The sequence below is a fragment of the Sapajus apella genome, unplaced genomic scaffold, assembly GCF_009761245.1.
Source record: "Sapajus apella isolate SASKATOON/1434 unplaced genomic scaffold, GSC_monkey_1.0 scaffold38, whole genome shotgun sequence".
Classification (NCBI taxonomy): Eukaryota; Metazoa; Chordata; class Mammalia; order Primates; family Cebidae; genus Sapajus; species Sapajus apella.
This window is the reverse complement of record NW_022436978.1, coordinates 14778625-14798806: the sequence shown is the minus strand read 5'-3', so window position 1 is coordinate 14798806 and position 20182 is coordinate 14778625. Positions and strand designations below refer to the sequence as shown.

At 40.5% G+C, this 20182-nt stretch overlaps 1 protein-coding gene and 1 long non-coding RNA gene across 2 annotated transcripts in view; one reads left to right on the top strand and one right to left on the bottom strand.

The window, feature by feature from the left end:
- The window catches only part of KNG1 (kininogen 1), a 26678-nt gene extending 7563 nt beyond the window's left edge, over nt 1-19115 (top strand). The window contains exons 5-10 of the mRNA XM_032298316.1: nt 1235-1342; nt 6224-6308; nt 7191-7363; nt 15095-15202; nt 15324-15410; nt 17818-19115. Coding sequence (XP_032154207.1) covers nt 1235-1342; nt 6224-6308; nt 7191-7363; nt 15095-15202; nt 15324-15410; nt 17818-18630 — 1374 coding nt within the window. The 3' untranslated portion in view covers nt 18631-19115. The remainder of the gene's footprint in view (nt 1-1234; nt 1343-6223; nt 6309-7190; nt 7364-15094; nt 15203-15323; nt 15411-17817) is intronic.
- Nucleotides 19116-19661: 546 nt separating this feature from the next.
- Nucleotides 19662-20182, bottom strand: part of LOC116565043 — a gene marked incomplete at its 5' end in the record, with an annotated part of 36912 nt that continues 36391 nt past the window's right edge. The window contains one exon of the long non-coding RNA XR_004275224.1: nt 19662-20049. This is a non-coding gene — a long non-coding RNA (uncharacterized LOC116565043). The remainder of the gene's footprint in view (nt 20050-20182) is intronic.

Below are 20182 nucleotides of genomic sequence, written 5' to 3'. Positions count from 1 at the left end.
AGTCTCGCTCTGTTGCCTAGGCTGGAGTGCAGTGGCATGATCTTGGCTCACTGCAATTTTTGCCTCCCGGGTTTAAGTGATTCTTCTGCCTCAGCCTCCCAAGTAGTTGGGATTACAGGTGCACATCACCACGTCTGGCTAATTTTTGTATTTTTAGTATAGACGAGGTTTCACCATGTTGGCCAGGCTGGTCTCGAACCCCCAACCTCAAGTGATCCACCCTTCTTGGTCTCCCAAAGTGCCAAGATTACAGGTGTGAGCCACTGCACTCGGCTGTAATCTTCTTTCTTTCTTTTTTGAGACGGAGTCTTGTTCTGGTGCCCAGGCTGGAGGGCAGTGGCATAATCTCAGCTCACTGCAAACTCCACCTTCTGAGTTTAAGCAATTCTCCTGCCTCAGCCTCCCGAGTAGCTGGGATTACAGGCACTTGCCACCACACCAGGATAATTTTTGTGTTTTTAGTAGAGACAAAGTTTCCCCATGTTGGCCAGGCTTGTCTTGAACTCCCGACCTCAGGTGATCTGCCCATCTCAGCCTTCCAAAGTGCTGAGATTACAGGCATTGAGCCACTGCACCTGGCCCAGCCAGACTTTTCTAATAGTTGACTGGGTCCCTCATATTTCAGCCTCTTTATGAGTGATTCCCTTTGGTCAGTAACATTCTCTGCATTTAATAAACCTTACAACTTGCTTTCATGCAAGTGTGCTTTACTCAATTATGTCCATATAGAGATATCGGGGTGGGACCGGCCCAGAATAAAGTAGGAGAATCTTACTACTTGGTAACCTGGAGCCTGAGGACCCACCAGTAAAGACCACTCCCCTCCAAAGTCTTCTTTATCCATCTAGAAGGGCATTATTATTTTATGAAATTCAGGAAACATTTCTCTCTGCAGCCTGGCAGAGGAAATATTGTTAGGATTTACTTAAGGAAATCCATGTTCCAAACTGGCTAAAGAATTTAAAAATATATCTTGCTTGTCATTTTCAGATGGCTAGCAGGGTGTGTGTGTGTGTGTAGAGTGTGTGTGTGTGTGTGAGAGAGAGAGAGAGAGATATGAGAGTCTTAAGGTGCTAAATATTTATTCAGCATTTTTTGCCTAGTGATAATAATTCATATTTCTTGGAAACTTGTTACATTGCCACACAGTGTTCTAAACTCCTTATAACATTCATATCCCACAGTGAATAATATTTAAACTACCATTTAAATATTCAATCTGAAATGGTTTCAGGTGGTGTCTGGATGGAACTTTCTAATTACCTACTCGATTGTGCAAACGAATTGTTCCAAAGAGAATTTTCTGTTCTTAACTCCAGACTGCAAGTCCCTTTCGAATGGTGTAAGTAGCCAAAAATTTAATTATGAAGTTCTTAGCATTTTATTTACATGTTGATGGTAACTATCAAGCTGGGTGGGAAGACTGTCACTAAAGTTTTAGACAACATTCAGTAATTCACATTCACATTCACTAGGGCCCCCTAAAGCTCACATCACTGGTCAAGCTACCTCACCTACCTGGCCAAAGAATCTGCACAGTTAGCAATAAGTATTTTTTATAACTTTATTTTATTTTATTTTATTTATTTTTTGAGAAAGAGTCTCACTCTGTTGCTCAGGCTAGAGTGCAGGTGTGCCATCTTGGCTCACTGCAGCCTCCACCTCCCAGGTTCAAGCAATTCTCTTGCCTCAGCTTCCCAAGGAGCTGGGACTACAGGCGCCTACCACTGTGCCTGGCTAATTTTTGTGTTTATAGTAGAGACAGGGTTTTACCATACTGCCCAGGGAGGTCTTAAACTCCTGACCTCAGGTGATCCACCTGTCTTGGCTTCCCAAAGTGCTAGAATTACAGGCGTGAGCCACCGCGCCAACTGCGCCCAGCCAGTAATAAGTAGCTACAGAGTGAAACCAGGGAGGAGACATAGACAAAATGCTTGAACTGTCAAGTGTATGTTTGTTACGTTTCCACACATTCCTATTTCCTTTTCTTCCCCATGTGCTCAATGCCCATGTGTTTGTTCCCTTGCTTTACCCAGGACTATTTTCTTTTCTTTTTTGAGACAGAGTCTTGCTCTGTCACCAGGCTGGAGTGCAGTGGCACGATTTTGGCTCACTGCAACCTCCGACTCCCTGGTTCAAGCGATTCTCCTGCTTCAGTCTCCCGAGTAGCCGGGATTACAGGCACGTGCCACCACGCCCAGCTAATTTTTGTATTTTTAGTAAAGATGGGGTTTCACTATGTTGGCTAGGCTGGTCTCTATCTCCTGACCTTGTGATCCGTCTGCCTCGGGCCCCCAAAGTGCTGGATTACAGGTATGAGCCACCATGCCCGGCTGCCAGGACTATTCTTCATGTCAAACTTCTCTCTGTTTTCTCATCTTCCCTCCCCCACCTTTATTTTTAATAAACAGACCCTGAGTCTCTAGCTTTCAGTCCTTTATAGCATCATATCTTGTTATCTGAACCAAAATTACATTAAAATGGTGTATCTGAAGGTAGTCGTATCTACTGAACGTTAAGATGGCTGTTAAGATGGCTAAGACATGATATGTTCCCAGGGATGTTTGCATTTCCGCAGACGACTGTGCTTTAGCCAAGGGATTGCTGCAAGTCCTTTAAGCTAGGAATGCTGCTTCTAATTCTTTTATATGGGAAATCCAGACCATAAGATGTTAATTTCAGTTGTTTTTTAATAGGAAAATATTATAAATTGTTTATACAACATTAGAGAATGGCTAAATAAATTACAGTATATCCATACAGTAAAATCTGATACAACTATAAAAAATTTTTAGTTTTTAGTAACATAGTAAAATGGTTACAATGTTAATTAAAAAAACATAAAAATTAGGATACAGGCCAGGCGTGGTGGCTCACACCTGTAATCCCAGCACTTTAGGAGGCAAAGGCTGGAGGATCACAAGGTCAGAAGACTGGGACCATCCTGACCAACATGGTGAAACACTGTCTCTACTAAAATACAAAAAATTAGCAGGGCATGGTGTCATGTGCCTGTAGTCCCAGCTACTCGGGAGGCTGAGGTAGGGGAACCGCTTGAACCCAGGAGGCAGAGGTTGCAGTGAGCCGAGATCACGCCACTGCATTCCAGCCTGGCGACAGAGCAAGACTGTCTAAAAAAAAAGTAGGATACAAAACTATACTGTTATACAGATTTATTTAAATATACAAAATAAATGTAAATATAAAAAGTGATGGAAAACAAATTATGACAAAATATAGGATGTAGTTAAATTTCAGTTGGAATTGTGGGTGCTTTATCTGATTCTTCATATTTTTTGCAAATTTTTGATACTTCCCAAATTTTCTAATTGAGCATGCATTTATTTCATAATTGGAGAAAAAAGTAAAAAGGACACTATCAAGAGAGTAAAAATACAAACCACAGAATGTGAGAAAATACTTTTAAATCATGTATCTGAGAAGGGTTTAACATGTAGAATATATAAAGAACTTGTTCATAAAATAACAAGTATTAGAAAGGACATAGAGAAATTAGAACTTTTGTACATTGCTGGTAGGACTGTAAAATGCTGCAGCCATTATAGAAAATAATTGGGCAATTTCTGAAAATGTTAACCATAGAATTACTCTATGACCCAGAAGTTGCACTCCTAGGTATATGCCCAAAAGAACTGGAAACACATATTCAAACACATGCTTATACATGAAAGTTAATAGCAGCAAAATTCATAACAGCCAGAAAGTCAAAATAACCCAAGTGTACATTAACAGGTGAATAGATAAACAAAATGTGCTATTATATATACACACAATGAAACACTTCACCCTTTAAAAAGAATGAAGTTCTGATACATGCTACAATGTGGATGAAGCTTGGAAATATTATGCTAAGTGCAATAAGCCAGATACACACACAGAATATTGTATGGATTCCACTTATGTGAAACATTTAGAATAGGCAAATTGATAGAGACAGTGAGTAAATGAAGATTTGTGAGTGGATAGGAGGTGAGAATGGGGATTTATTGCTCAGTGGGTAAGAACTCTGTTTGAGGGGGATGAAAACTTTTAGAAATGGTGATGGTTGCATGACATTGTGAATGGAATTAATGCCACTGAACTGTATCCTTTAAAATGGTTAAAATGGCAGATTTTATGTTATACATGTTTTATCACATTTCACACAGAACCTAGCTATGTTTGTTTATTATTCTTTTTTCTCCTCTCTTCTGGGGACCTTGGCATAGGTCTTTCTCTTTATTTTTCTCCCTCTGTTTTTAAATTATGAAATCGTGTCAAGTCAAAAATTAACTCAGAATGCTGTTCTGACAACATTATATGGAATTCTCATTTTTGTTATTTAGTTTGTATTTTTTTTTCCTTATCCAAAGAAGACCCTAACTTTTTAGGCAAGCATGTTTATATTTCCAAGTATATTGTTTTTGTTTGTTTGTTTAAACATGTTACTAATTTTTAGAGATTTTTTTTATGCTGAGGTAAAAGAACATACCCTGTATTGTGTCTGCTTTGTAAAATATATTGAACCTCTTTGTAACCTGACATAAAAACAATAAAAAATATTTGCATGATACTGGCCGGAAGCAATAGCTCATGCCTGCAATCCCAGCAGTTTGGGAGGCTGAGGTGGGTGAATCACTTGAGATCAGGAGTTCAAGACTAGCCTGGCCAACATGGCAAAACCTTATGTCTACTAAAAATATGAAAAAATTAGCCAGGTGTAGTGGCACGCACATGTAATCCCAGGTACTTGAGAGGCTGAGGCAAGAGAATCACTTGAATCCAGGAGGCAGAGGTTGCAGCGAGCCAAGATCACGCCACTGCACTCCAGCCTGGTGACAGAGCAATACTCCATCTCAAAAAAAAAAAAAAAAACCAAAAACAAAAAAAACCAACAGCAACAACAAAAATACAAATACATACAAATTTGTATGATACTTATGAAAGTATCATTTAAAATCATATGTAGCATATGAAACTACCATTTAAATAAATAATCTTTATTATGTTATTCAAATCTTCTAAGGTCTTTTTTCTTTTTTTTTTTGAGACAGAATTCTACTCTGTCACCCAGGCTGGAGTGCAGCGGCTTGATCTCGGCTCACTGCAACCTCCACTTCCCGGGTTCAAGTGAGTCTCCTGTCTTAGCCTCTGGATTACTGGGATTACAGGCATGTGCCACCACACCTGGCTATTTTTTGTATTTTTAGTAGAGATGGGGTTTCACCATGTTGGCCAGGCTGGTCCTGAGCTCCTGACCTCAGGTGATCCACCCACCTAGGCCTCCCAAAATGCTGGGATTACAGATGTGAGCCACCACACCCGGCCTACTTGAAATTGCTAATACTGAATTTTCCTACCATGATGATTTCTATCCATTTCTATTCATATTTGTAATTTTTTTTACTTTATGTATTTTGATTCCAAGCCTTCTGGTCTGTGCTTCTGAAAAATAAAATTATCAATTTTACTACCTTTATGAGTGTTTTGTTTTGTTGAATTTTACTTTGTCCAATATTACTAACATTCTAGTTCCTTCTATGTTCATAATTGTCTCATATAGCCTTGCTCATCTTTTATTTTTAAGCTTTACATATTGTTTTTATTGTGAGATAATTCTTGAAACTGTAATACATCAATTTGGTGTCTTAACAGTCTGAAAGTCTTACCTTATTCTTTTAGAAATTTACCTTTTTACTTATATGGTTGTTATTTCTGTACTAGATCTTGTGATCTGATTTCCTGCTTTTCATGTGCTTGTGTACATGCATGTATTTGTTATTGCTATTGATACTATTACTTAACTGTATTTTAGTCTCTCTTTTGAAGCAAGACATTTTTTTTTTTTTGAGACAGTGTCTCACTCTGTCGCCCAGACTGGAGTGCAGTGGCACAATCTTGGCTCACTGCAACCTCTGCCTCCCAGCTACAAGCGATTCTCCTGCCTCATCCTCCTGAGTAGCTGGGACTACAGGTGTGTGCTACCACATCCAGCTAATTTTGTATTTTTCATAAAGACAGGGTTTCACCATGTTTCCAGGCTGGTCGCAAACTCCTGATCTCGGGATTACAGGCATGAGCCACCACGCCTAGCTTCTTCCTCTTTTTTTCTATGCAATGATTTGGAAAGTATCCATCCTGTTTTTCAATTTTGCTAGTTGTTTACTTTAAAGACTCTAAAAAATGTTTTTAACTTAGCATGTATATGCTTTTTAAAAACCAGGATACCGGTGAATGTACAGATGACGCATACATGGATACTCAGCTACGAGTTACTTCCTTCTCACAGAAATGTGACATTTATCCAGGTAAGGAATAACACATGTTGACACACCCATAGAGGAACAGTGGTCCCAGACAACTGGCTGGGTCTTTTCCTATAAGTTGTGTTTTGGTTCCCATGATATACTCCAAAGTCTGTGTAACCTGCAGACATAGATGCCCCCCTTGATGAGAACACAGTACCTCTTCCCTGCCCAGTTGTACTGCAGCTCAGGCTGTTCTGTAAGTGGCCAGAATGGGTTACAAAGATGGAAGAGAAATACGTGACCCCTGGGCAAAGTTGGCCTTTGGGTACAATGCCGACTGGTCTCTCTTCCCTACAAGTTGTCCTCAAGTCAGGTGCTGTAATTTGGAGAGACCCGTATTTTATTTCTAACCATTCAGAATAAAACCCTTTCAATTAAGGTGGTTTTTTTCCTGCATGTTATAACAGGAAGAAATGGAGATAGTATGAGTTTGTGGTCAGGTCAGTATTTCTTATAACAAGAGTTGGCTTTTCTCATACTTGGAAAACGCTTGTATGCGTTCCACAATGAGTAATCTGAAGCTACCTGCTCACCAGAGCCACAGCACTTAAATTTTTCTTATGAGAGTCACTCCTTTAAATTAAGCATTGCTTTTTACAGTTTCCATCAAAACTGCAAACATTCAAGAAAAGTGTAGCATTTTGATTGAGTCACTCACACCTTCCAATTGAATATGTTTCCCTAAATACAATGGGCTCTGAGGAGGAGAAAAGAATAGGGGCAGGAAGTGAAAATCAGACAGACAACCTTCACCCACTCACTTCTTAGTCTGGGCTACCATGTGACCCTTTATAAATGTGGGTGCTAGTTCTTATGCAGGAGGGATGCTAGGCCGGGCTGCTACTTCAGTGTACATGCTGACTTAATATCTGATCCTTCCAGGGGAGGATTTTGTACAACCACCTACCAAGATTTGTCTTGGCTGCCCCAGAGATATACCCACCAACAGCCCAGAGCTGGAGGAGACACTGACTCACACCATCACAAAGCTTAATGCAGAGAACAATGAAACTTTCTATTTCAAGATTGACAATGTGAAAAGAGCAAGAGTACAGGTGTGTAAATTATGCTATAAAAGCAGTAACACTATAGTCTATGTGCAAGTTGCTTACTAATTTTGCCACTGATCTTGGCTCTGAATTGGGAAACTATCATTTGATAATGTGCTTTGGTAGATTAGATTTGGTAGATTCAGTGCCAATCTCCCTGCATGCTTGATCTTGGACAAGTCTTTTACAACATTCTCTCTGTTTTATATCTGTAAAAGACTGAAGTGCGGATCAAATAAATTCATATACGTCAGATCACTTTTTCAAACTCTAAAATGCTATATGAATGCAATAGCAACCATGACATAATTAATAAAATTCAGGGCTAGGGCCAGCAAGACTTACTCTATGTCTTTTTTGACTCATCTCTCATTATAATATCACATAATGCCTTGGGCTGGGCCACATCAGTCTATCCATCATTGCCCAGGTTCCACACTCTCTTGCTTCCATGTCTTTCACCTACTGTTCTCTCTGCCTGGGATGGCCCTCTTGGAAATGTACACTCTGGGGATTCATCTCCCCTTTCATACCCTGTCAACAGAAGATTGACAGGAGTGTCTTCTGGGAGTAAGGAGACTCAGTTTCACGATAGCATCTGCCGCTCAAATCCCAGATCACTCTGGGTGGTCATTCGAATGTTCTAAACTTTTGCAGCCCCATCTGTAAAACGAGTGACTGTATTAGAAGAGCCTACCTAGGCTACGTGCAGTGGCTCATGCTTGTAATCCCAGTAGTTTGGGAGGTCGAGGCGGGTGGATCACCTGAGGTCAGGAGTTCAAGACCAGCCTGACCAACATGGAGAAATCTCATGTCTACTAAGAATACAAATTAGCCAGGAGTGGTGGTGGGCGCCTGTAATCCCAGCTACTCAGGAGGCTGAGGCAGGAGATCGCTTGAACCCCAGAGGCGAAGGTTGCAGTGAGCCGAGATCACGCCAGTGCACTCCAGCCTGGGCAACAGAGCAAGACTCTGTCTCAAAAAAAAAAAAAAAAAAGAAGAGGAGCCTACATTTCTAGCAACTCCAATAGTCTCTGACCGATGTTTTTTATGAACAGATTCCTATTTTAGGGACTCAAAACTGGCTTTCCTAAATACAAGTTAAAGAAAAATAATCAAAATAGAGCCAAACTATTACAGCAAGCCAACATAATCTTCATAATCTGGTGAAAAAATTCTCACTAAAAAGTTTATACATTTGGCTCGGAAATTGAATTTCTAGGAATCTAAAATAGGAGTCTTTCTATACAATGATATTCACTGAAGTTGTAATTATAACAGCAAAAATAGTCAACTGTCAAAATGATTAATAAGAGAATGATTAGATCATGCCTGGCATATCCTTAGAATAGAGTGTTAAGCAGCAATCTAAAAGAATCTTTGTAAGGCACTCTTGATGTGGGGAATGTCTTGTGTTGTAATATTCAATGAAAAAAAGTAGGCATAAAATTGAATATCCATGATGTTATCAGTTGCGTTATTTAAAAGCACAGAAAACCATATGGAAAAAAATGGGGGTGGGTGCAGTGGCTCACACTTATAATCCCAGCACTTTGGGAGGCTGAAGTGTGTAGATTGCTTAAGGTCAGGAGTTTGAGACCAGCCTGGGCAACATGGTGAAACCCCGTCTATACTATTAGGTTGGTGCAAAAGTAGTTGCGGTTTTTGCCAAACTAATGGCAAAACCACAATTACTGTTGCACTAACCTAATAAAAATGCCAAAATTAGCCAGGCGTGGTGGTTCACACCTATAAGCCCAGCTACTCAGGAGGCTGAGGCACGAGAATCGCTTGAACCCAGGAGGCAGAGGTTGCAGTGAGCCGAGATTGCGCCACTGCACTCCAGCTTGGATAACAGGGTCAGACTCTGTCTCAAAACAAACAAACAAAAAACAAAGCCTCAAAATCATAGTGGTGATTTTCAGGTGATGGCATAACAGGCTACTTTAATCTTTCTAATTTCCTGTGTTACTTTTGTAACTGAAAATAGTAAACAAAATAGATTAAAGTAAATCAAAACTGAGACTTTGATCTCCCTGCTACTTGAGCACTCATTTCTATCCCAGACACGACCACCCTCTCTCTGATTTCATTGCCACATGACCACGTTAGGTTTACTTGAAAGGGATGCCAATCTATGCTACTCATGCTTTTATCAGCTTTAAGTCTCACTTTTTTCACTTTTTTTTTTTTTTTTTTTTTTGAGATGGAGTCTCACCCTGTCGCCAGGCTGGAGTGCAGTGGCACAATCTTGGCTTACTGCAACCTCTGCCTCCTGGGTTCAAGCAATTCCCCTGCCTCAGCCTCCCAAGTAGCTGGGACTACAGGTGTGTGCCACCACGCCCGGTTAGTGTTTTGTGTTTTAGTAGAGACGGGGTTTCACCATGTTAGCCAGGATGGTCTCAATCTCCCGACCTCATGATCTGCCTGCCTCGGCCTCCCAAAGTGCTGGGATTACAGGTATGAGCCACCACACTCGGCCCGTGAAATTCTTTTATTCTTTTGTTGTTATTGTTGTTTCATGAGAGATGGGGGCCAGGCACAGTAGCTCATGCCTGTGATCCCAGTACTCTGGGAGGCTGAGACAGAAGGATCACTGGAGCCCAGGGCAAGACTGGCCTGAGCAACATAACAAGACTCTGTCTCTACAAAAAAAGAATTAAAGGCCGGGAGTGGTGGTTGATGCCTGTAATCCCACCACTTTGGGAGGCTGAGGCGGATGGACCACTTGAAGTCAGGAGTTCGAGACTAGCCTGACCAATATAGTGAAAAACCGTCTCTATTAAAAATACAAAAATTTAGGCCAAGTGCGGTGGCTCATGCCTGTAATCCCAGCACTTTGGGAGACCAGGGAGGGCAGATCACCTGAGGTCGGGGGTTTGAGACCAGCCTGACCAACATGGAGAAACCCGACCTCTACTAAAAATACAAAAAAAAAAAAAATTACCTGGGTGTGGTGGTGCATGCCTGTAATCCCAGCTACTCAGGAGGCTGAGGCAGGAGAATGGCTTGAACCTGGGAGGCGGAGGTTACGGTCAGCCATTACTTGAACTTGGGAGGCGGAGGTTGCAATGATCATGCCATTATACTCCAGCCTGGGTGACAAGAATAAAACTCTATCTCAAAAAATTAAAAAAAGAAAAAGAATTTTAAAAATTAGCTGGATATGGTGGTATGTGCTTGTAGACCCAACTACTTTGGGAGGCTGAAGTGGAAGGATCACTTGAGACTGGGAGGATCACTTGAGACCAGGACATCAAGGCTGCAGTGAGCTATGATCATGCCACTGCACATCAGCCTAGGTGACAGAGCAAGACCCTTTGGGCAACAGAGCAGACAAAACGAGAGAGAGAGAGAGAGACAGAGAGAGAGAGACAGAGAGAGATGAGGCTCCCACTCTAATGCCCATGTTGGACTCGAACTCCTGGGAGCAAGCAATCTGCCCATCTCAGCCTCCAGGTGCACACCACTGCACCCAGGTCCCTTATTCTTTATTCTCAATGTTGTAGGAATAATCCATCATGTATTGCATGTCAGAAATCTGCCATCAAAGAGAGAACCACTCATTCTCAAGCATAAATATCTAGTCCTCTTAACTGTAACTCTTAGTAGTTACAGTTTTCTCTGTGGTTTAACAAATCAATATTGTAGTGTGTGTGTGTTTATGTTAAGGATGCCAGGGGAATACTAAGAGGTTACCCTTCAGTTAGTTGCCAAGTCAATCTGAATATTGTGAGAATTTCAAACTTATTTTAGAGAGATGAATCTTTACTGACTTTTGCATTTAAAGAGAGCAATTTGGCTGCTTGGACATAGTCACCCAAGGAAGCATTGGTGGAAGCAGCCAATTTATTGGAAATTAGTTAAACATGATGAATTTGCTAAAAGCTAATCTCCAATCTACCTGGACTGAACTACAAATGACCAATTTGCCAAATTGCTAAATATTTATTTTATAGTTTTAATCTTGCCTTGGGTTTGCATATTTAGTCCTGTTTGGACTCATGTTGATTCCACATTGGATTTATATTTCAGATGCCAAACATTTCCTGAATCTTCCATTTTCACACGTTAGGAATTGCAGCTTCAGATACATTTTATTTTTCCCTGCCATCACTGCTGCTGTCCCCAAGCTGTTGATGCTCCTGCCTGTCTCTGCTGAGATGAATATACTCCCAAGATAATGTGTGTGTGCATGCAGAAATTTTGCCTTTGACAAAGTCCTAGAAATGTCAAAAAATATGTATATATCTAAGACTTGATGTAAATTACCAAAATCACCAAACTATTTGCAATGATGCCAATTTGCATTCACATCACCTAGGTATATGACACCAGTTGAGGATCTTAATTTGAATTCTCTTCCCACCAGCAGTGACTGAGGCTGAAGGTTTCCTATGCCTGGCCAACACCAGGTATCATCAACTTTTGTTTTCATCTTTGCCAGCATGGAAGGTTAACAATGATGTCTCATTGCTTTTTTTATGAGCATGTTTTTGTTTATTAATGACGTTAAACTTTTTTTTCAAGCTTAATGACTATTTTAATTCATTCTCTGAAATATCATGGTTTTTGTCCATTTTTTAGTGTTGGGCTTCATATGCATATAGATATTGATTTTATATCACAGTTTTTCCAGTTTGCCCTTTTACTTTACTTACCTGTTGGGGTCACCACCTGCAGGGGTCTGTCCTGCGGACCCTGACTCAGCGATGGATGAATAACATACATTCACACACAGAATACAGTGAATGAACGGGCTGGGTGTCCATGGTCAATGATACGGACTCCCTTGGGAATACTGTAAACAGTTGTGATTGCCAGCCCTTACATGCTGGCCTCTCTGGTCTTTATTCAGCACACATTAAATGACAAAAACTTTGAGTCAACACCATTAGAAGTTGAAGATTAAAGGACAGATTCTGATGCCTAAAGCAAATACCATTTAGTGGGTAATATCCTTTGTTGACCTCCCCACAAGAGGAGCCATCTGGAATAATCAAAGGTTAATTTTAGAACCACACGAGTAAACAAGTTAGTTAGGTAAACTCCATGCATTCCTTTGTTTCTGCTATAATTTATTTAACTAAGAGAACAAGGCTGCCTTCAGCCAAGAACCGTAGGAAAAACCCTTAGGCCTTACATAAGGATATGAGACTATATTCTGTAACTTTCTCTAATATTTTTCCCTTAATATTTTTGCCAGTATCTTGACTGAACTCCTACACTTACTGTGATTTTTCAGAAGCAGTTTTCATTTTTGTTTAGTGAAGTTTTAATATTTTCCCCTTCCTTTAGATTTCTTTCTTCTGCTTTTCACCTAAGAAAGGCCTTTCTCATCATGAGTTTTGGTGAATATTTATTTATTTGCTTTCTTTTTTTTGTTTATTTTGATTGTCTCATTTTTCTGAGACAGTCTCACTCTTTTGCTCAGGCTGGAGTGCAGTGGCGCAATCTTGGCTCACTGCAACCTCTGCCTCTCAGGTTCAAGTGATTCTCCTGCCTCAGCCTCCCCAGTAGCTGGGATTACAGGCGCCTGACACCACGCCCAGCTAATTTTTTGTATTTTTAGTAGAGACAGGGTTTCAGCATGTTGGCCAGCCTGATCTTAAACTTCTGGCCTCAAGTGATCCACACACCTTGGCCTCCCAAACTGCAGGGATGACAGGAGTGAGCCACTGTGCCCAGCCTATTTTTGCTTTTCATTTCTTTAATTTTTTTTGAAGGTAAGCTAAAACAGGGAAGACTTCTGGTAAGAATGACCCCTGAGAAAGGTGGCAATGTGGATGCAATTTTTAGGCCCTCAGATGGAAGATGTTATTTAAGGTCTATTTAATTCCTCTCCTCTGGACCCTGAATAGAGTTGAGCCATCAGCTGTGGTTTGCATTACAAATTGTCAGCTTTCTTAGGCTACATTACATTGATCAACTTTAATTAAGGTCTACTCTGAAATGAGCAAGATAATTCATGAGCACAAAGGAAAGACTCTGAATCCCTCTTGAAACCTCTTCTCAACTTCCCCACATACCTAGATTTTTCAAAGTTAATCATTAAATTCATTTTAAAAATGTAACCATACTTAGCCAGCAAAACAACACCAGAAAAGAGGAAAAGTTTAGTTCTTCCAATGACTCCTCCCTGCAATCATCTCACATCATGCTTTTATCTTTTTTTTTTCCTTTTATCTCATTTACACTGAAGGTCTACACATCATGCTTTAAAAAACAAAAAAACAAAAAAAAAAAATCAGGAAACAGAAAAGACTGTTGTAGTTTGCCTTTACAAAAATGGGATTACACTATCACCCTATAACTTCCATTTTTTTCAATAATGGCTGTCCCTGTAGGTTAATAGATATAGGTAGCATGCATTCTTTTTAATAGCTACATACTATTACAAACACACCCCCACACACACACACTTATTTTATTTATTTATTTTGAGATGGAGTCTCACCCTGTTGCCCAGGCTGGAGTGCAATGGTGGGATCTTGGCTTACTTCAACCTCCACCACCCAGGTCAAGTGATTCTCCTGCCTCAGCCTCCATAGTAGCTGGGATTACAGATGTCTGCCACCATGCCCAGCTAATTTTTTGTACTTTTAGTAGAGATGGGGTTGTACTATATGTTGGCCAGGCTGGTCTCGAACCCCAAACCTCAGGTGATCTGGCCCCCTCGGCCTCCCAAAGTGCTGAAATTACAGGCATGAGCCACTGTAACCGGCCAACACATTTAAAAATGTAACCATACTTAGCCAGCAAAACAACACTAGAAAAGAGGAGTTTAATTCTTCCAATGACTCCTCCCCACAATCACCTCACATTGTGCTTTTAGCAACCAAATATTAAAGAATTTGGTTGAGAAACTGGGCCACAAAATATTTAATGAAAGATAGTGTTGTTTAGTGATTAAAAGTGTTGCTAGAGATTAAAATAATAATAATTATTTTTTGAGACAGAGTCTTACTCCGTTGCCCAGGCTGGAGTGCAGTGGTGTAATGTTGGCTCACTGAAACCTCCCCCTCCTGGGTTCAAGTGACTCTTCTGCCTCACTCTGCCAAACAGCTGGAATTACAGGCAGGCACCATGATGCCCATCAAATATTTGTATTTTTAGTAGAGATAGGGTTTGACCATGTTGGTCAGGCTGGTCTTGAACACCTGGCCTTAAGTGATCCACCTGCCTCTGCCTCCCAAAGTGCTGGGATTCCAGGTATGAGCCACCGTGCCCAGCCTAAAATAATTTCTTAATATTAAAAATAGTATGAGAAGCAATAAAAAAACAATTTTTCTAATTACATAATCCACATAATTTCTATAGTACTACTATATTAGTACTTCACCAATTCAAGAGTTGGCAGAAACAAGACATGTTTAAAAACATTTTAAGTTTTTCTTCCTATTCCTTTTAGATTCTTAGATATTACAACTTGAACTCTTGAATTACTAGTGAATTTGACAGCTGTTGGTCAATAAAGCTCAAATAAATACATACATAATAAAAATTGTAGCTTGCTTTTTTTCTTCCTTCATTTAGAAAAGGAAATGGGACCAACCAATTGCCAAATATTTTAAATATGCCGGTAAGATTTAATGCCAAACATTTGTACTTTTTGTGTGTAACTCTCTAAGTTGATCAATTAAAATTTCAAGATTCTCCCTTAAAATTTCTTAAAGATAAATGACTTATTATGCAAATATTTCTTAAGCATTCATTTTGTGCTAATTAATTTTTCAGGTGGTGGCTGGCAAGAAATACTTTATTGACTTCGTGGCCAGGGAAACCACATGTTCCAAGGAAAGTAATGAAGAGTTGACCAAAAGCTGTGAGACCAAAAAACTTGGCGTGAGTAGTCATGCACCTGTCTACTTTTTCACTGGAAGCTTATTTGGTGTTTTAAAAATCATTTGTTTAAATATTTCATGAATAACGCTGTCTCTCTTTTGACTTCTGTTTTCATGGATAGCAAAGCCTAGATTGCACCGCTGAAGTTTATGTGGTACCTTGGGAGAAAAAAATTTACCCTACTGTCAAGTGTGAACCACTGGGAATGGTATGATTCTAATTACAGTCGGTATGGGGTCAGTTCTGCTCATTCTGAAAATTCATATCGAGGGGTTGAAAATGAACCGTTACTGAAATGAATTGGGGAGCTATCTTCTTAAAATGGGGAGTAACTCTCACACTTCTGTGCTGATGTGTTTAATGACCAGAAAGGAGAGTAATAGTCCTCCTGACCATTTCTCACACATTGTCAGTGTCTCAGTGAAGCTGCTATAGACCCTCTCCTAGTGCACTGCAGTCCTGCTGTGGAGTAGCAACATCGGCTATGCCAGCTGCACCTGAGGCCAGATACAGCACTCCACTGCATTCTGCTGACATGCAAGGACCATGTGAAAAATGCACAGCTGGGCATAGTGGCTCACGCCTATAATCCCAGCATTTTGGGAGGCCGAGGCGGGCAGATCACCTGAGGCCAGGAGTTCGAGGCCAGCTTAGCCAACATGGTGAAACTCCTTCTCTACTGAAAATACAAAAATTAGCCAGGTGTGATGGCGTGTATCTGTAATCCCAGCTACTAGGGAGGCTGAGACAGGAGAATCACTTGAACCCAGGAGGCAGATGTTGGTATGAGCCAAGATCTCGCCACTGCACTCCAGCCTAGGCAACAAAGAGCAAAGCTCCATAAAAGGAAGAAGGGGAGGGGAGGAGTGAGGTGGGGACTGGAGGGGAGGAAAGGGAAAAGAAAGAAAAGAAAGAGAAAAATGCAGACTCGCTGGCCTGTAATCCCAGCATGTTGGGAGGCCCAGGCAGTAGATCATCTGAGGTCGGGATTTCAAGACCAGCCTGACCAACATGGAGAAAACCCCATCTCTACTAAAAATACAAAAAAATTAGCAGGGCGTGGTGGCAGGCACCTATAGTCCCAGCTACTCGGAAGGCTGGGACAGGAAAATCGCTTGAACCCGGGGGGCAGAGGTTGTGGTGAGCCAAGATCACGCCACTGCACTCCAGCCTGGGCAACAAGAGCAAGACTCCATCTCAAAAAAAAAGAGAGAAAAGAAAAGAAAAATAAAGACTTGCAAACCCCACTTCACAGCTACCAAATTTTAACAAGATGCCTGGGGAATCGAGTTTGAGAAGCATTTGTTGATGTCATCTTTCTTTTTTAAATCTTAAAAGAACCCTGGGAAGTAGTAACCCTTTCCCTATTGTCAAGGATGAGGCACTAAAAACTAGAAAGACTTTGAGGTCCTGAGTGAATGATGACACTATCAAATGCTTCCTCTGTCCCAGGCACTATACTGAAGGCTTCACATATTTTCTATTAGTTTTCCTTATAACTCTATGAGGCAGGTGCTGTTATTATTTCTGTGTTACAGAGGGGAAAAGTGAAGCTAGTGACACCTGGATTCAAATATTGGTCAATTCAGAGTCTACCCTTTTCATGATGATGCTGATGACCAGTAGGGTCTGGCTTGACTCCAATGACCATGTTCTTTGCATCACCAAAGATGATGTTAATCACTGCCTCCGATTAACACCTTCTCACGGGTAGTAAGTGTAGGTAGAATTAATCCACAAATCAACATCTTCGACGCAAGTTGCCTCTTCTCCCTCTTTTTTGATTTAGTCTTTTGTTGTGTATAGGTATGTAGATGGACTAACACAAACATTGTACAAAGGCTGCATTTCAAGCTTGTGAATATGTCCTAATGTACTTCAGCACAACAAAGTGATCATGGATACATGCTCCCTATATATTCAGTTCATAAAGCCACTTGGGGCCTTTTAGGATGAAAGCAGTGATGATGATAATAACAATAGTATCAATAATTAAATGCTGTGCTTGCATAATCATAGGCTTAGAAGATACCCTAGAGATTAGCTACTTCAACCACCCAATTTTTCCAGATGAAGAAAAAGCTCTCTAGCTTATTTTACTGTTTGTTTGTTTGTTTTTGAGACAGAAACTCACTGTCACCCAGGCTGGTGTGCAGTGGCACCATCTCGGCTCACTGCAACCTCCACCTCTTGGATTCAAGCAATTCTCCTGCCTCAGCCTCCTGAGTAGCTGGGGTTACAGGCATGTGCCATCATGCCCAACTAATTTTTGTATTTTTAGTAGAGATGGGGTTTCACCATGTTGGCCAGGCTGGTCTCGAACTCCTGACCTCAAGTGATCTGCCCTCCTTGGCTTCCCAAAGTGCTGGCATTATAGGCGTTAGCCACCATGCCCAGCCATTTTACAGTATCATTAAGGACAAAAATCAATGTCCACAAATTTTAAGATCAATCAAAAGAGAAAAAAGTAATATTCATCCTTTCTGGTATATTAATGTAGTATTTAAAATCTGGCAAACACCTCCCCCATGGTAAACTAAGATAGCATTGTCAGATATCTGTGTTTGTTTCCTTCATTGATAGCACAATACATTCATTTTATATTTTCTGTTTAGACCTCACTGATGAAAAGGCCTCCAGGTTTTTCACCTTTCCGTACATCACAAGCAGGGGAAATAAGAGAAGAAACAACTGTAAGTCCACCCCACAGTTCCATGGCACCTGTACAAGACGAAGAGTGGGATTCAGGAAAAGAACAAGGGCATACTCGTAGACATGACTGGGGTCATGAAAAGCAAAGAAAACATGGTCTTGGCCATGGCCATAAACATGAACGTGACCATGGGCATGGGCACCAAAGGGGACATGGCCTTGGCTGGGGGCACCAACAACAACATGGTCTTGGTCTTGAACATAAGTTCAAACTTGATGATCTTGAACACCAACGGGGCCATGGCCTTGACCATGGACATAAGTATAAGCATGGTCATGGCCACGGAAAACATAAAAATAAAGGCAAAAAGAATGGAAAGCACAATGGTTGGAAAACAGAGCATTTGGCAAGCTCTTCTGAAGATAGTACTACATCTTCTGCACACACCCAAGAGAAGACAGAAGGGCCAACAGGCATCCCTTCCCTAACCCAGCCAGGTGTAGCAGTTATACCTGACTTTCAGGACTTTCAGGACTCTGATCTCATTGCAACTATGATGCCTAAAATACCACCAGCTCCCACAGAGAGCGATGATGATTGGATCCCTGATATCCAGATACAACCAAAGGGCCTTTCATTTAACCAGATATCAGATTTTCCAGATACAACCTCCCCCAAATGTCCTGGACGCCCCTGGAAGTCAGTTAGTGAAATTAATCCAACCACAAAAATGAAAGAATCATATGCTTTTGATCTCTCTGATGCTCTTTATTAATTTATGCAGCCATGGGTATTTCTTTAATACTTTTATTAAGGTATCAATATCCCTCTCTCCATTGTCCAAATGCAAATATACTGATATAACGCACCAAAAACTGTGCAGCTTCAGAACAGCCTAAAGAGAAGTGGTAGATTCCCAGTGGAGACACCATCAATCTCCACGGACTGCATAAAATTGTGTGCCACAATTCTAAATCTTTTCAGAATCTTCTTCACAAGTTTTCTAAATTAGCACAGAAAATGGACAAACTAATGTGCCTTATGGCCTGCTGCAGTTGGCTTCTGTGATAACAAATGTGTACCTTACAAAGTATGTCATAAATTTTCACACAAAGATTCTTGACATTCTGAACGAACTGTGGCACCTGCTCTTTGAATGTGTGTGAAAATAAGGGAAGTCAAGAGATTAAATGCTGAACTTATTAATGGAGTAGAAATTAAAAAAAAAAAAAAAAAAAAACTTCCAGATGTCAAAGAGAAGTAACAAGAAAGAAAGACAGGTTGGCCAAAGGGAGGAAAAGGGGGACATAAATTAATTGACTTTCTGTTCCCAAAACGGGCTAGTTATATCAAATAAGTACTCCCACTTGACAAAGCTATTCTGATAATTCCCTTTCTGGATGAGAGTGTTTCTTATAAGTCAATAATTTCTATTTACTCATTAACTACTCTTTACAATAGGCTTTCATATAGGAGTATTCTGTTTATTTTTTGCTGAGGCTAAATTGAGTGATTCTTAGTTTACAGAAGCTCTGAGCTTAATGATAATGCTGAAAAGCAGAGAAAGCAATATAGAACCAGGCTTGCTAAGGAAGCTTTTTAAATAATGGACAAGGGAATATTATAGAATGTGATGCAGTTGGTTCAGAAATTTTATGAGGAAATTCTTCTCTAGTCTCACTTTATAATCATATCATCTTTTTGCTATGACATTGAAGACCACTGAGTTTAGCAAAAGAGATAGTAGGATTGTCTTTCATTGCCTTATCGTGCAAAGAAGGTTTATGTTTTATAACCAATGTTGTACTTTTGCCTAGAGAAACAAGACATGGCTTTAAATAGCTACAGTCATCTTTGGATGCGTATGTCACTGCTGTTTCAATTTATTGGATGTATTTGAACCTCTGAGTTTGTCTTTCATCTTATATATTGCCTGTACTTTTAAATAAACAACCAAAGGCGTCAGGAAAAAGTCTTACCTTGTCAACTGGATGCTCCACTTTTTAAAAAACATTGAATGATAACATCAGATTAACTGAGTTTTACTATACTTACAGAGTCACCTAAGGTCCTGCGAGTACAGGGGTCGACCCCCAAAAGCAGGGGCAGAGCCAGCATCTGAGAGGGAGGTGTCTTGACCAGTGGGCAGAATCTTCACTTCAGGCACATAGCCCCAACCACCTCTGCCAGCAACCTTGAGAGGAAGGACAAGAAGAAAGATGGGATAGAATTTAAATAGAGAAGAATGCCATTTTATCATTCTGCCTTTGGGTGAAATAAAGATCAGTTTTGACGTTCTTACTCCTGGTTAATTCACAGTGGTCTCC